Source organism: Tachyglossus aculeatus, chromosome 14 (genome assembly GCF_015852505.1).
Source record: "Tachyglossus aculeatus isolate mTacAcu1 chromosome 14, mTacAcu1.pri, whole genome shotgun sequence".
In the NCBI taxonomy this organism is placed as follows: domain Eukaryota; kingdom Metazoa; phylum Chordata; class Mammalia; order Monotremata; family Tachyglossidae; genus Tachyglossus; species Tachyglossus aculeatus.
This window is the reverse complement of record NC_052079.1, coordinates 6,898,278-6,915,282: the sequence shown is the minus strand read 5'-3', so window position 1 is coordinate 6,915,282 and position 17,005 is coordinate 6,898,278. Positions and strand designations below refer to the sequence as shown.

General features: G+C 53.7%; 1 protein-coding gene across 1 annotated transcript in view; it reads left to right on the top strand.

The window, feature by feature from the left end:
• The first annotated feature begins 2,910 nt into the window (after positions 1 to 2,910).
• The window catches only part of TOGARAM1 (TOG array regulator of axonemal microtubules 1), a 40,464-nt gene continuing 26,369 nt past the window's right edge, over positions 2,911 to 17,005 (top strand). The window contains exons 1-5 of the mRNA XM_038756290.1: positions 2,911 to 5,026; positions 9,033 to 9,186; positions 13,900 to 14,037; positions 15,467 to 15,751; positions 16,353 to 16,615. Of these exons, the coding sequence (XP_038612218.1) occupies positions 3,008 to 5,026; positions 9,033 to 9,186; positions 13,900 to 14,037; positions 15,467 to 15,751; positions 16,353 to 16,615 (2,859 nt within the window). The 5' untranslated portion in view covers positions 2,911 to 3,007. The remainder of the gene's footprint in view (positions 5,027 to 9,032; positions 9,187 to 13,899; positions 14,038 to 15,466; positions 15,752 to 16,352; positions 16,616 to 17,005) is intronic.

Genomic DNA, 17,005 nt, shown 5'->3' with positions numbered 1-17,005 from the left:
GATTGATTGGACCCAACTTTCTCTCCGCCCCGTCGCCATGGAAGCGGCCGGTTTGGGCCCGCCTCCCTCCCTCCGCCACCGGAAGCGGACTACATTTCCCACGAGGACGGGGAGCCCGCTGTTGGGTAAGGACTGTCCCTATAGGTTGCCGACTTGGACTTCCCAAGCGCTTAGCGCAGTGCTCTGCACACAGTAAGAGCTCAAGAAATACGATTGATTGATTAATTGGACCCAACGTTCAATCCCCCCAAGGTCGGGCGGAGCCCCGTCGCCATGGAAGCGGTGGGTTTGGGCCCTCCTCCCTCCCTCCCTCCGCCACCAGAAGCGGACTACATTTCCCGGGAGGACTGGGAGCCCGCTGTGGGGTAGGGACCGTCCCTATAGGTTGCCGACTTGTACTTCCCAAGCGCTTAGTACAGTGCTCTGCACACAGTAAACGCTCAATAAATACGATTGTTTGATTGATTGATTGGCCCCAACGTTCTCTCCGCCCCGTCGCCATGGAAGCGGCCGGTTTGGGCCCTCCGCCACCGGAAGCGGACTACATTTCCCGGGAGGACTGGGAGCCCGCTGTGGGGTAGGAACTGTCTCTATAGGTTGCCGACTTGGACTTCCCAAGCGCTTAGTACAGTGCTCTGCACACAGTAAACGCTCAATAAATACAGTTGTTTGATTGATTGATTGGACCCAACTTTCTCTCCGCCCCGTCGCCATGGAAGCAGCCGGTTTGGGCCCTCCTCCCTCCCTCCCTCCGCCACCGGAAGCGGACTACATTTCCCAGGAGGACTGGGAGCCCGCTGTGGGGTAGGGACTGTCTCTATAGGTTGCCGACTTGTACTTCCCAAGCGCTTAGTACAGTGCTCTGCACACAGTAAACGCTCAATAAATACAGTTGTTTGATTGATTGGACCCAACTTTCTCTCCGCCCCGTCGCCATGGAAGCGGCGGGTTTGGGCCCTCCTCCCTCCCTCCCTCCGCCACCAGAAGCGGACTACATTTCCCAGGAGGACTGGGAGCCCGCTGTTGGGTAGGGACCGTCCCTATAGGTTGCCGACTTGTACTTCCCAAGCGCTTAGTACAGTGCTCTGCACACAGTAAGCACTCAATAAATACGATTGTTTGATTGATTGGACCCAACTTTCTCTCCGCCCCGTCGCCATGGAAGCGGCCGGTTTGGGCCCTCCTCCCTCCGCCACCGGAAGCGGACTACATTTCCCAGGAGCCCCTGGGGCCCGGACCCAACGTTCTCCCCCCTCCCACCCCTAAAGGTCGGGCGGAGCCCCGTCGCCATGGAAGCGGTCGGTTTGAGCCCTCCTCCCTCCCTGTGGTGGGCCGGCCGGGGCCGCCAACGGAGTCAATCAATCAATCGTATTTATTGAGCGCCTACTGTGTGCAGAGCACTGGACTAAGCGCTTGGGAAGTCCAAGTTGGCAATATCTAGAGACGGTCCCTACCCAACAGTGGGCTCACAGTCTAAAAGGGGGAGACAGAGAACAAAACCAAACATACTAACAAAATACAATAAATAGAACAGATAGGTACAAGAAAATGAATAAATAAGTAAATAGAGTAATCATCATCATCAATCGTATTGAGCGCTTACTGTGTGCAGAGCGCTGTACTAAGCGCTTGGGAAGTACAAATTGGCAACATATAGAGACAGTCCCTACCCAACAGTGGGCTCACAGTCTAAAAGGGGGAGACGGAGAACAAAACCAAACATACTAACAAAATAAAATAAATAGAATAGATATGTACGAGTAAAATAAATAAATAAATAATAGAGTAATAAATATGTACAAACATATATACATATATACAGGTGCTGTGGGGAAGGGAAGGAGGTAAAATGGGGGATGGAAAGGGGGACGAGGGGGAGAGGAAGGAAGGGCTGAGTGTGGGAAGGCCTCCTGGAGGAGGTGAGCTCTCAGCAGGGCCTTGAAGGGAGGAAGAGAGCGAGCTTGGCAGATGGGCAGAGGGAGGCCATTCCAGGCCCGGGGGAGGACGTGGGCCGGGGGTCGATGGCGGGACAGGCGAGAACGAGGTACAGTGAGGAGATTAGCGGCAGAGGAGCAGAGGGTGCGGGCTGGGCTGGAGAAGGACAGAAGGGAGGTGGGGTAGGAGGGGGCGAGGTGATGGATGGACAGCCTTGAAGCCCAGGGTGAGGAGTTTCTGCCTGGTGAGCAGATTGATTGGTAGCCACTGGAGATTTTTAAGGAGGGGAGTAATATGCCCAGAGCGTTTCTGGACAAAGATAATCCAGATAATTTAGATAATTTAGAGTACTAAATCTGTACAAACATATCTACATATATACAGGTGCTGTGGGGAAGGGAAGGAGGTAAGATGGGGGGGATGGAGAGGGGGACGAGGGGGAAGCGGACTACATTTCCCAGGAGCGCCGGGGGCCCGGACCCAACGTTCTCTCCACCCCCGCCCCCCCGAAGGTCGGGCGGAGCCCCGTCGCCATGGAAGCGGTGGGTTTGAGCCCTCCTCCCTCCCTCCCTCCCTCCGCCACCGGAAGCGGACTACATTTCCCAGGAGCCCCTGGGGCAGGGCCACAACGTTCTCCCCCCTCCCCCGAAGGTCGGGCGGAGCCCCGTCGCCATGGAAGCGGCCGGTTTGGGCCCTCCTCCCTCCCTCCCTCCCTCCGCCACCGGACTCCATTTCCCAGCAGCCCCCGGGGCCCGGACCCAACGTTTCCCCCCCCCCCCACACACACACACCCCGAAGATCGGGCGGAGCCCCGTCGCCATGGCAGCGGCGGGTTTGGGCCCGCGGGGCTCCCGGTGACGCCCGGTCGGCGTTGGGGGCCATTTTGCGGAGGGAGGGAGGGCGGGCGGGCTGGCCGGTGGGCCGTGTGTGTCCGGCCGGGCCGGGGACCCTCGTCACCGGGAAAGACAGCGAACGGGGGAGGGACGAGGGCAGCCGTCTCCCCGGGCGACGGCGATGCTTGCCCTGAGCCTCGGCCGCCGCACCCTCCTCGTCGTGCTCCCGCTGGGCCTCCATGGCGGCCGCGCCCCCCGCGCTGCTCCTGCCGCCTCCCCGTCCCCCCCGTCCTCCTCCTCCTCCTCCTCTTCCTCCCGCCTTCGGGCCGCGGAGCGTCTGCGGCCGGCCCTCCGCCCCGCCGGGCCCTGACGGCAGCCGCACGGCCGGGGCCATGACGCCTCCGGGCGGGGGCTCCGACGACGACGACGACGACGACGACGAGGAGGCCGAGGAAGAAGAAGGGGGCGAGGAGGAAACGGAGTCCCTGGCGGCGCAGCTCGTCCTGTGGGGCGGCCTGTCGGAGCCGTCCGAGGCGCTGCGGGCGGTGCGGGCGGCGCTGGGCCGCAGCCCCGGGGGGCCCCGGGCCCGGTACCGGGCGCTGGGCCGGGCCCTGGGGCGGGCGCTGGCCCAGGGCGGGCGGCCCCAGAAGCGCCTCTGCCTCAGGTTGATGGCCGACGCCCTCGAGGGGGACGGGGACGGGGACGACGACGACGAGGAGCTGCTGCTGTCCTGGCGCCTGGGCCTGCTGCCCCCGTTGGTGCTGGCCCTGAGGGAGGAGGAGGACGACGAGGAGGAGGAGGAGGAAGAGGAGCAGTCCGGCGTGCGGAGCCAGGCGCTGCACGTGCTGCGCCGCTGCCTGAGGCGCCGGCCCGGCCCCGTGCTCCGGGCGCTGGCCCGCCACGGGCTGGGCAGCCCCGACCCCCGCCTTCGCACCCGCACGGCCCGCCTGCTGCCCGCCCTGCTCGCCCCCGACCCGCGCCTCGCCCCGCGCCTCGCCCCGCACCTCGCCCCCCTGGCCCTGGCGCTCGCCCGCCGCCTGCCCGACGGGGACCCGGGAGCGGACGCCGGGCCGGCCGGCGAGGAGGCGGAGGCGGCCTTCGCCGCCCTCCGGCACGTCGGGGCGAGCCTGGGCCCCGACGGGTTCGAGGCCTGCCTGTCGGGCCTGCCGCCCGCCCTGCGGGCCCGCTACGACCGCCGGCTGGCCGCCCGGGCCCCCTCGCCCCGGCGGGACGGCGGCGGCGGCGGCCTCCTCCTCCCCGCCGACCTGCGCGCCCGGCTCCTCGACCGCCACGACTACCGCAGCCGGGCCCGGGCCGTGGAGGAGCTGAAGCGGGCCGTGGGCGGGCTGGAGCCCGGCGCGGCGGCCCGGCCCGGCCTGCCGGCCCTGGTGGGGCTGCTGTCGGGCCTGCTGGACGACCCCAACTTCCAGGTGGTGCGCGGGGCCCTGCAGGCGCTGCGCCTGCTGGTGGAGCGGCTCGGGGAGCGGGTCCTGCCCCTGCTGGGGCCCGTCGTGGCCGCCGCCGCCAAGGCGCTGCCCGACAACAAGCCGGTCATCAAGCGCGAGTACCTGAGGATCTTCGGCCGGCTGATGCGCGCCGCGGGCCCCCGGCCCGTGCTGGGCCTGCTGCTGGCCCGGCTGGGCCACGCCCACGCCCGCGTGCGCGAGGAGGTGGTCAACCTCTGCATCGGCGCCCTGCTCACCTACCCGGCCCGGGACCTGGACCTCCCCGCGCTGGCCGCCGGCCTGGCCCCGGCCCTGCTGGACGGCCGGGGCCGCGTCCGCCGGGCCGCCCTGGAGGCCTTCGCCGTCCTGGCGGCCTCCGCCGGCCCGGCCCGCGCCGCCGGCCTCCTCGGGCCCGTGGAGGCCCTGGAGCGGCCGGGCGACGGGGACGGCGTCCTCAAGGCCGTGCGGGCCCGCCTGGCCAGGAAGGCCCTCCCCAGGCTGACCGAGCAGGGCTTCGTGGAGTACGCCGGCCCCGCGGGGCCGCCCGCGGCCCCCGGCGGGGCCGACGCCGACTGGCTCCTGGCGGGGAACAGGACGCGGAGCGCCCACTGCCTCCTCGGGGACTCCTCCTCCCCCGGGGACGACTGCTCCGGGGACGCCCCGCGCGGCTCCGCCTCTGGCGCCGAGCGTCGGACCTTCGGCCCGCGCCGGGTGTTCAGCGCGGGCAAAGGGAAGAACCGGTTCCCCTGGGAGACGGACCCGCTCGGAGTCGGCGGGGGAAGCCGGCCGGCCCGCGCCCGGGAGCCGGACCAGGTACGCCCCGCCTTCCCGCCCCAAAACGCCCGAGACCGCCGCTTTCCGTCGCGGGGGCCGCCGCGCCCTCACCCCGCGCCCGCCGAAGCGCTCTTCCGAGCGCTGACGTCGACACGGGGGAATCGGGCTGGCCCACCCACGTGGGGCCTCCCGGTCCCAATCCCCGTTTTACGGACGAGGTGAACGAGGCGCAGAGAAGCGAAGCCCGGGCTCTTGCCACTGAGCCGCACCCCCTCTCCAACCCGTCCGAATCTCCGGGTGTTCAGCCGGCCGGGGGGTCGGATCTTGCCGTAGAAATTGAAACGCGGTCGGTCGGCGGTGGGACCCTTAAAAATTGAAATAGCCTGCCGCGCTGGAGGTTCTCACCCACGGATCGCGGAGTTGGCTTCTCCGTCTGACGGCGTCATCGCCGTTCCGTATTTGAGGGGGTCCTCGGCGTAACCGCGGCGCCCTTCGGCTCCCGGGTTAGCTCAATAACTCTCGTGGTAACGCCGGGCGGATTTTTCCGACAAACGAGTTCACGTAATCCGTGATCTTAACGCTGCCGAGGGGACGTCTCAGGTGGCGGCGTGCTTAGAACTTGGAAAAATCAAGCGGAGGTATTAATGGGGCGCTTACCGGGTGCAGGGCACCGTACTGAGCACTTGGGAAGAGTACAGGGCAACAGAGTTGGCGGACACGTTCCCTGCTCGCAACGCTCCTGGGCGGAGCTGCCTTCGAGGGCGTGCGCCGTTTGATAGACCTGTATCTAGTGCTTGCGCAAACGGTAGTAACAAAGACTTTAACCTTTATCTGTCACGCGAACTTTCCAGCCATTCCTTTGTCGAGGTGGTTCAACCCCGTTACGGCAGAGGAATTAACAGCGGATCGATCGTTTTGATCTACCGACCGTTTCCCGTGTGCAGAGCAGTGTTCTAAGCGCCCGGGAGAGTACAGTAGGGCAGAGTTGGTAGACACGTTCCCTGTCCACGAGTTTACAATTAGAAGCTCCCCGAATACTCCGTCGTCTTCATCGGCAGCGTCGGTATTTGAGCGCCTGCTCCGTGCAGAGCGCCGTACCGAGTCCCTAACCAGATACCGTCGAGAAGCTCGCTAATTACTCTTTCCGTATCCCGAGTCGTCTTCCTGATGAGGCGTCCCGGCTCCGCCGCGTGACCGTAGGCAAGTCATTTAGCTTCCCTGTGCCTCAGTTTCCTCCTCTGTAGGGACCGTGTCTGACCCGATCAACTTGTCTCTACCCCAGTGCTTAGTGCCTGGCACCTAGGAAGCGCTTCACAGATACCACGATTATTATTGCTGTTATTGTAAGGTTCCTGTCAGTCGTTTGTACTTAGCAATAATAATAATAACGACGATGGCATTTATTGAGCGCTTACTATGTGCAAAGCGCTGTTCTCAGCACTGGGGAGGTTACAAGGTGATCAGGTTGTCCCACGGGGGGCTCGCAGTCTTAATCCCCATTTTTACAGATGAGGGAACTGAGGTGCAGAGAAGCAAAGTGACTTGCCCAGAGTCACACAGCTGACATTTGGCGGAGCGGGGATTTGAACCCATGAGCTTCTGACTCCAAAGCCCGTGCTCTTTCCGCTGAGCCACGCTGCATCTCTGAAATTGAGCGCTTAATGTGTACAGAGCACCATACTGAGCACATGGGAGAGTACAATAGAACAACTCAACAGACACATCCCCTGCCCACAGTGAGAGTGGCTCACTGTGAAAAGGCATACCTCCGTGCCTCTTCTCCCCCTCCCCGCTCTCTTTTTGTTGGATTGGGGGACAGATCACATCATCATCATCATCATCAATCGTATTTATTGAGCGCTTACTGTGTGCAGAGCACTGTACTAAGCGCTTGGGAAGTACAAATTGGCAACATATAGAGACAGTCCCTACCCAACAGTGGGCTCACAGTCTAAAAGGGGGAGACAGAGAACAAAACCAAACATGCTAACAAAATAAAATAAATAGAATAGATACGTACAAGTAAAATAAATAAATAGAGTAATAAATATGTACAAACATATATACAGGTTTCGGTTTTTCTCTCTATAAATAGCTTGGGTGTTTTGAGGTTTGTTTTTTCTCTCCCCCCCCCCCACCCACCCTTCTGGCTTAAATTGATGCGTAATATTCCTCTGAAACTAAAATCCCCATCAGATGTGCCAAGTTTCATCGGTGGGTGGCTTGAACTTTTGGTTTTAGTTGAGCGAAACTCCTTCCTGCCGTTCCCCGCGGGTTTTTGATACGGAGGCAATGCACGCGCGGGGTGACGGCGTCGTAAACTTCTAGGCAACGTCTCGCGGCCAGAAGCCTGCTGCCACTTGAGCCTTTCCACGCCACCGAGCCCTTGGGCATTCACCCCGTCCCGCAGCACTTCAGCGCCTCTCGTTTCACTCTTTTAATCACTTCCTCCTCGTCACTGACTTATTTAGAGGTCCGTCTCCCCCACAAGCTTCTCGAAGGCAGGGATCCGGATGTGCCGTCTTAGTTGTTCTCTCCAAAAGCCCAGGGGTCGTGCCGTGCGTGCAGTCGGTGCACGGTGAATCCTGGCAGCTGCAGAGGGGGAGAAGGTGCTGGGTGTGCCGCGGCAGGCGGCTCGTTCCGCCCGTCTAACGCCGGCCAACTCACCGTTCCTCCATCTCTAGACTGTAAGCGCCTGGTGGGAGGGGGCCCTGTCTACCAACTCTGTTTTAGGGTGCTTTCCCAAGAGCTCAGTACGGTGCTCTGCACAAGGTAAGCGCTCACTAAAAACGGTTGATGGCTCCTTAAGGGGTGCGTAGCACGTGTAAGTAGCATCAGCGCGGTGTCAGTGTTCACAAGACCGAGCTTGTACTGAGGGCAAAGCTCTGTATTAGGGGCTTGGGGACCCTAATACAAGGCACGCTCTCCGTCCCCAAGAAGTTTGGAATAAACTGGGGCAGAGAGCGGATAAAATCGATGAGCTATACCAGAGTGTGAGCGTGCCTAGTAGAGGTACTTAATGGACGTATTGGTAGTAATCGGTGATGGGGAAAGTTCCCCCTCTCTGCGCCCCTCGTACGTGGACGAGGAAAGCGGAGTAAAAAAGATAGATTAAGGGAAATCACTGTCTCATTCTTCGCTCCCTTCCTTAGCTTGCCCCTTGCCTTGCTCTCCCCTTCCTTAATGGCCCCCCTGATTACCCCGAGTCAGTCCCGATAAGGTTCCTCCATTTCCCATTCCCCATAGGTGGACAGAAAGGTAGCAGAAGAATTTGAGAGATTATTTCAAGATCTTGGCAGTGCCAGGCCCCGCAACAAGATTGATATTGAAGTTGCTTTTAAAGTTGTTAAAGTTTTAAAGAAAAGGCTACATTGCAAGTCTCCTTCACATCAAGGTCATTTAGTAGCAAATGTTTGGGTTTTTTTAAATGCTTCACCGACTCGGAATCACGTTATCGTGTGAGTCTGGTAATTGTGAACAATCTTGAAATGCTTCAGCATGTCCTTTAGGAAGACCCCTTGGTCACATGATACCCCCAACACACATGGTTTGAATTCAGCATCTGTTAAGAAATAAGCTCCCACCCGGGGGGAAAGCGAAATGTTGTGTAGTTTTTCCTCGCCTGGTTCACCCTTCAAGGTTGACTCTCTAAACATTTTATAGAATTTTCTAATTCTTTTGGGTCCTGTTGGATTGTCGACCACAGGACGGTTCCCTAGGACTGTTGCCATAAAACTTTCTTGTCATGTATCTTCCGCTTCGGTTCTTTAAGCCAGAAATTGTACGGTGGGAAGAGAAGTCAGGGCCGAGAGTTGGAATCGGGGCAACCTTAAGAGCATCCGGCAAGTGTCCGACTGCTAGTGACCCTGGCTGGTCGAGGGCAGGTGATCACGCCATGCCCAGAATTAGTTTGTCGTCATACTGCGTTTATGCGTTTTTAACTTTTGTCTTCCTCTTACCGGGGAAGAATGAAGTCCGGCTCTTTTAGCGATCGACACAAAACGAATATGCTCTCTAATAAATGATTCTCTTTTCTTTTTTATAGTTCTCAGCAAACGACATCGCCCCATCTCCAAAATTAAGATCCTCTCTAGGGATGCCAGTCAGCGAAGATTTGTGTTTTAGCAGAAAAAGAGTATCGAGGAGTATATTTCAGAATAGTCTGGATTTTAGCCCAGATCCTGCCGCCGTCAGTGCCGGTAAGTAAGACCGCAGTTCATTCATTCATTCATTCATTCATTCATTCAGTCGGTCGTATTTATTGAGAGCTTACTGTGTGCAGAGCACTGTTCTAAGCGCTTGGGGAGTACAAGTCGGCAACACATAGAGACGGTCCCTACCCGACAACGGGCTCACAGTCTGGAAGGGGGAGACAGACAACAAAACAAAACACGTGGACAGGTGTCAAGTCATCAGAATAAATAAATATAAAGCTAGATGCACATCGTTAACAAAATAAATAGAATAGTGGATATGTACAAGTAAAATAGAGTAATAAATCTGTGCAAATATATATACAGGTGCTGTGGGGAGGGGAAGGAGGTATATATATGTATATATGTATATACATAAATAGAGTAATAAATATGTACAGACATGTATGTATACATATATATTTGTATATTCATTCATTCAATCGTATTTATTGAGCGCTTACTGTGTGCAGAGCACTGTACTAAGCGCTTGGGAAGTACAAGTTGGCAACATATAGAGACGGTCCCTACCCAACAGTGGGCTCACAGTCTAGAAGGGGAGGTTACAAGGTGATGACTACTGAAGCAGCGTGGCTCAGCGGAAAGAGCACGGGCTTTGGAGTCAGAGGTCATGGGTTCAAATCCCCGCTCCGCCATATGTCAGCTGTGTGCAAGTCACTTAACTTCTCTGGGCCTCCGTTCCCACATCTGTGAAATGGGAATTAAGACTGTGAGCCCCCAGTGGGACAACCTGATCACCTTGTAACCTCCCCAGTGCTTAGAACAGTACTTTGCACATAGTAAGCGCCTAATAAATGCCATTATTATTATTATTAGAAGGGGGAGACAGACAACGAAAAAAAACGTATTAACAAATAAAACAAACCGTCCACGATGGTGGTGTCTATTCACGAAGGTCTGTTGTGTTGAAATCCCTACGAACCGGGTGAAGCCGCAAATGCCCTCAAATGCCACCCCCGAGGCGGCTGCAAGTAGGAGCAGTCAATGGTGAAAGCGCTAGGAAACTTATCCCAGAGCTCCTGGCCGGGCAGGCTGTCTGGGCCCCGGGCAGCCGCGGGGGTTGGGGGGTCGGGGGGAAAGGAACGCGTGGTTGGGGAGGTGGGCCGCGGCCCCGGAAGAAGAAGGACCGTAGCTGCTGGCCACCGGAGGGACAGCCGGAGCCGGCTAAACCCCGAGCCAAAAATCCCTGAAAGCCAACGGACTACTTAAAAGACTTTTGGGCTTGCCTTGAATGAAATGAAACAATTTCATACCATAAGGCATCTGTCAGTCGCTGGACCGACGATGCGGTAGTGAGAGAATATCCATCCCACTCGTTGTCCATAGTTTATCCCCTTTATCTTTTCTTCCAGTTTTAAAACGATAGCGGTTCATGTTTTAGGAACCTTGACCGACTTTTATCAGTGAGTCCATATGGAGGTCGAAGTAGTCCCGGATAGCAGCAATCCCCAACACATCCCTGTTGTAGACGGGATTACAATAATAGTGTGATAATAATAATGGTACTTGGGGAGCGCCGTGTGACATGCCTGTATCTGAGCACTGGGATAGAGACGAGATAATCAGGTTAAAGTCCTTGTCCTACAATGTGGCTCACAGTCAGTGGGAACCTGTATTTCAGGGAGTGCAGGCTTCATGCACATCCACTCTGTGACCCTCGCTCTCTCTCTCTGCCTCCCCCTTCTCACTTCGCCTTGGCTTCCAATACCAAAGATCCACTCTTTGGGGAGTGGAGATGGAACACTTTGTTGTAGCGCGATTCAAGCCTTTCATGTAGTGTGTTTGGCTTTTCCGTTCAGGGAGCCAGGCAACTCTGGCTTGGCTTTGTTAGCACTACTGTCAATTGGAGAGCCCCGTGGGTCTCTGTGGGTGACCATTCTTTCCTTCTGCCATTTTGTAGAAGCGGGAACCCCTAGTCCCTGAAGCACCCATCCTGTCTAGAGTTGCCCCTGCCCATTCAGGGGCCAGAATGTCCCTGCTCTGCTCTCTCCACACCTCTCAGAGAGAGCTCTGCTGGAAAGGCGCCGTCTCTGCCTGTCTCCCTCTCTGTCTCTCTGCCTGTGTCTCTCTCCCCACCCCACCCCTACCCCCAGCCATCTACGAACATCACCCTAGCGACCGTGGCTTGGGAGTATTGGAAATCCCTCGGTGTTTCATCCCAGTGGACAGCCAACTTCCAGGATCGTCCGGTTCCCCCAGGCAGCCTCTTTGACGCCTCTCTCTGACGGAGAACCGTGCGGGCTTCCTATTCCTCTGGCTGCCGCCAGCCCTTTCGGAGCCAGGCTAGCATTTACTGTAAAACGTCCTTCTCCCTCCTCATCTGCTGCGCTTGGCCACACTCCGTCAGTCAGGATTTTCCCCTCCAGTCAGACCCAGGGTTGCCAAACTGAGCCCACGGTTTTTTTTTTCTTCGTCTCACTGGGATTTTTCCTCCAAGCAAAAAGGGAGGGCGGTCTGTGAGGAGAGCAAGGAGAAATAACTTATTCAACAGTGGAATTTATTGAAATTATTGTAATTTGTGCTGAGAACTTCTAGCCAAATTAGAGATAAGTAAAAATAATTTTTCACCTTGTACGTCCCTGTATGCTTAATTTTCTTGTCGAGTGAGACTTCGAGTGCTTGCTTTTGCCCATCGTAAACCTTTTTGAACTTTATTCAGCGTGATGGGTGCCGTACGGTCCCTGTCCCCATTTGTTCCCTAAGCCTTTAGTCTTGTCAGGCAGAGCGTTTTTTTTTTTTTAGTGGTATTTGTTAAGCGCTTTCTAAGGCACTGTACTAAATGCTGGGAGAGATACAAGCTAATCAGGTTGGACACAGCCCCGTCCCACCTAGGGCTCACAGTCGTAATCCCCATTTTTCCGGATGTACATATTTATTTTACTTGTACATATCTATTCTGTCTATTTTATTTTGTTGGTATGTTTGGTTTTGTTCTCTGTCTCCCCCTTTTAGACTGTGAGCCCACTGTTGGGTAAGGACTGTCTCTGTATGTTGCAAACTTGTACTTCCCAAGCGCTTAGTACAGTGCTCTGCACACAGTAAGTGCTCAATAAATACGATTGATTGATTGATTGATGAGGTAAGTGAGGCCCAGAGAAGTTTGGTGACTTGCCCAGGGTCACGCAGCAGAGAAATGGCGGGGCCAGGATTAGAGCCCAGGTTTTTCTGACCCCCGGGCCTGTGCTCCGCCCGCTAGGCCACACTCCTTCCAATCCAAGCGTGGGTATTCCGAGGAAGCTCACCTCCATCGTTGGCAAGGGGTTAGCCCCGTATTTTGCCGTGAGTCTGACTGTGGCTCCGACCTTGCTGCCAGAGAAGCTCCCCCTGGAATTGCGAGGAGGGCGCCCTGAGTATTCCCGGGAGTATGGAGCCAGGCTGCCGACGGAGGGACAGAGCCTCCTGGGACTTCCTCTCACTTCCTTGCTTCAGCCGGCTGTCAGCGCCTCATCTAGGGAAGTGAAGGACATGGAGGCGAGGGCACCTGTGTGGGTGGGTGGTGGTTGTATCTTCTCTCCCCCTCCATCATCATCATCATCAATCGTATTGATTGATTGATTGACCTCCAGACGGTGGGCAGGGAACGTGTCTGCCAGCTCCGTATTGTACTCTCCCAAGTGCGTAGTACAGTGCTCTGCACACAGTAAGCGCTCAGGAATTACCACTGAGCGACTGATTCTCTGCCTGTCTGCCTCCTTGCATCCGTACTTCTCTCCTTTTCCCACTTCTTCCTCCCCCCAACCCCAGTCTCGTACCACTGTCCTCATCCAAGAAGCAGCATGGCTCAGTGGAAAGAGCACGGGCTTTGGAGTCCGGGGTTACGGGTTTGAATCCCAGCTCTGCCGCTTGTCAACTGTGTGACTTTGGGCAAGTCACTTAACTTCTCTGTGCCTCAGTTCCCTCATCTGTAAAATGGGGATTAAGGCTGTGAGGCCCCCCGTGGGACAACCTGATCTCCTTGTAACCTCCCCAGCGCTTAGAACGGTGCTTCGCACATAGTAAGCGCTTAATAAATGCCATTATTATTTATCCCAGTGGACACCACACCTGTGAACGTTATATCTGCAAAAAATGAAAAGTGTTGTGTTCATCAATTTCCTTTAATTCTAATAACATGTCGCTTACTATTTTACCAACTATGCCTTGATCATGGGCAGCTTTTCTTTTTTTTTTTTTTGAGGGTGGCCCGAATGTGAATGTTTAGATAGTGGAAGCAGCCCACAGGATTGAGTTTGACATTTCTGAGCCGTGGGTTTTCATGTACCAGTAGTGATAGCACTTATTGAGTGCCCACTTGGTACAGTGCACTGTACTAGGCATTTGAGAAGTACTAAACAAGCGAGCGACACATTCCCTGTCCACAAAGAGCTTACACTGTAAACGAGGAGATAGACATGAAAGGATTTGCAGAGTAATCAGAATTAATAATTGAATAAGTTTAGCATTTATCTCATTTGAGGCCAGCCTTTCTGTGTGGGCTTGCATGGTGCGAGAATGCTGGGACATTCTAAATCAGTAGCATTGGGCTTCTCAGAGCAGATTTAAAACTCAAATTTTCATTTCTAGAAGTATCAAAAAGGCAAAAAGAAATCACTCTGGTATTAATAGTCTCAGCCTAAAGCTGTTCTTGATGTTCGATGTATAAACTGTGAACCTGGAGACAGATGCTTTTATAAAAAAAAGTCTTTCCTCTTAAAAAAGGTGCTACCACTGGAACACACCAGACATACGTATTAGGAAAATGTGGGCAACCTGGATTCTCACAGATTCGTGGGAAAAGCAGCAGTGTGGATTCTGATTTGCAGTTTTTAGGAGCAAATGGCAATCGACAAGAAAAAGGTATGAAATACTAAATGACAGATTGAATTTATCCCGTTTCACCTAAACATGTTTTCTGTGATTTTTTTTTTTCTTTTTAACTGGAGTTCAACTTTGGTTCATAGTCTTGACTGTTATAGCAGGAGTATAGTTCAGCATCTGCCGTAGGATGCAAGTGCAGTGTATTCATTTATAGACAGTATTTCATTTTTACGACGATGATAAAATACAATACAGACATTTGCAGTGATGTTGAAAAGCGAGGGGAACCTTAGAGATTATTTTCTCCCCTCCAACTTGGCTTGTTGTTTTTCGAACGGAAGCTTATTAGTTCAAAATATCTTTACACTGAATCTAGTGAAAAGGCAAAGTGCAGAAAGCTGCCTGATCCACTGATCACTTGAGGGAGTTTTAGCAGTCTATTGAGAGAAGCTTTCTGTATGGCATGGGCAGGCCCAACTCTCTCCCTTTGGATGTTTCCAGACTCTTTATCGCCACTGCAGCAAACCTCAGCGATGTTCGAATTGGAAAGGTTTCTGTTTTAGACCTAAATTAGATTATATCAGTAGATAATGCCTGCTCGAATCGAATCCAGTTGTAAGACCGAAGTGGATTTTTCTAAAAAGACTTAATTTTGCGCTGTGACATTCTGACGGAAATTTTCTGCCGAAGCACCGAAGGGGCTTTGCACCTTTTCGTCGAGCCATTTGAAATTCGTGAGGAAGAGATGTGGTCTCACGGCAAGGCCTTGCGGTCACTGAGTAATTTTCAATGCCGAATGGATCCGGCTGCTCCGGGCTGGTAGAGGCAGGGTCGCCCTGAATCCAGAGGAGCCGGAGAGCCGAGGTGGCCACGCTGGCCCCCGCTGCGGCCGTCATTAAGAGTAACACGCGCCCTTTCTCCAGGCAGGCACCTCCCCGAGCAGCAGACCAGTCTCCAGTTGCCAGAGTGCACTGGTTTGGAACTGGTATAGTGTCTTTGGCCTTAGGGTGGGTTGCTCCACCCAATCCCCCCCTTCCTTTGGCCCTGACGCTCCTGAAGCTATAATTAGGTAGTACTCTAAAACACGCAATTTTCAGAGGAGGCATTGCACTGCCATTAGACGTCCTGGGGTCCCATCTTGGGCCCAACACTGATTTGCTGTTTGCCTTTATGCAAGTCACTTAAACCTCTCTGTGGATCAGTTTCTCCGTACATCAGAGGGACTCCGTCATACTCAGAGGGGCGTGGAATGTATATGAAAGTGCTGTGAGATCTTGTTGTTGGTAATAGTATTTAGTAACAGTAAACCAGGATTGGTGACTGTGTGTGTAATCATATTTCTTCCTGAGTTGTGTTAAAGGTATATGCAAATCCTTGTAGAAAAGAACTCTATTTAAATGTCTGGATTATTTGGAAGGATTAGCTTCAATGACATTTGTTGTTGTTTTTTTTCCTCTCTCTCGTACAGTATGTGGTAGTTTCAATTTCTTCAGCAAGACCCAACAAACATTCTGTGGCCCGGCAGAGCGCACTTTATCCAATACCAATCAAGGAGCCTTCATTCTGCCTTCGTATCCCCTCACATCCCCTCGAACCAGTCCAAAGCACACACCCCCCCTCATGGGATCTCCAAAGAAGTCTTGTGATAATTCTGTTCATTTCTCAAATTCCTGGCCTCTGAAGAGTTTTGAGGGATTGCCAAAACCCAGTCCTCAGAAAAAGCTCTTTGGTCCAAAATTTCCTGACCCCACAGGTAGAAATAATAGTGATAAATAGTGGGTGTTGGGTGTTCGGAGTGGGTGGGTGGGTGTGGGGTGTGTGTGTGTGTGTGTGTGTGTGTGTGTTTACATTGACATTGTTGTAGTATTAAAATTTTGCTCTCTAATGATTGGTCACCTTACAATAGAAGGAAAAAAATGAGTAGCAGAAGGGGGATATAGTCCAGGAATGGCATTTATAAGTGTCTTTTTTTCCATATATTATGTGAACTGGTCTCAGAGCTAGTGATGACTTCTCCATTATAGAAATAGCGATCCCGTAGTTTGTCGGTGCTCAGGTATTCATAATATTCCAACGTATATGTAAACAAAATAACTTTTGCAGTTGCCATCAAATAATAGTGCCCTTTGGGTAGGGATTAAAAGGAAAATCATGTTTTGACATGTAATATAAAGTAATACCAGTCTCTTGGTTTTACATGAAGGTACTTAGTTTGTTTAGGATGTCCACAAACATACATTGGTAGGTTCTTTATAGTTTGTGCCGGAAGTAATGTAATTCCATTCTCTTATATAGCATAGCTCTTTTGCTGAACATTGTCTTACGCATCGGTTACCTGTCTCTGTTCTGCGCAGGAGACAATTCACCAGAAAGACCTTCTCCAATACAACTGAAACCTACTTTAGTGCGGTCTCCTTCTTCCCGAAGAGGCCTAAATGGAACAAAACCTGTTCCCCCAATCCCTCGGGGAATGTCCTTGTTGCCTGATAAAGCTGACTTAAGCACAGTTGGACACAAAAAGGAAGTGCCTGATGATATGTGGAAGAGTGAAAAAGACAATCTCGCGATTGACCTTTCAGAATTAAATGTCAGGGATAAGGAATCCGATCAGGAAGAGGTTAGTTAAATGTTTCATTTTTATACTTTAAAAATGATCTCAACCGTCCGACCTTTCTAATCTTGGGTTTCTGAATTCTGTAACAAATGTAAATAGTAATCGCTAGATTTTCATTGCTAGAGTAATAACAAAAGAACAGATGAACTAAAATGTACAACTGAAGCCTTGATTTGGAATCCTGAGCATAGATATCAGTTTCTTTATCAGAATTAAAGTGGAAGACCAAGTTGTCATTAAGTACGTTCCTCATCCTCTATTGTAGGGGTTCTGTTCCTGAAGAACCTCCTGGTCACAAAAAAATCCTGTTATGGTACTCCCACTGCACCCAAAGCCACCGGCAGTTGCAGAACTGCTTCTTTGGTCACGGCATCACGCTGTACCAATACGTAT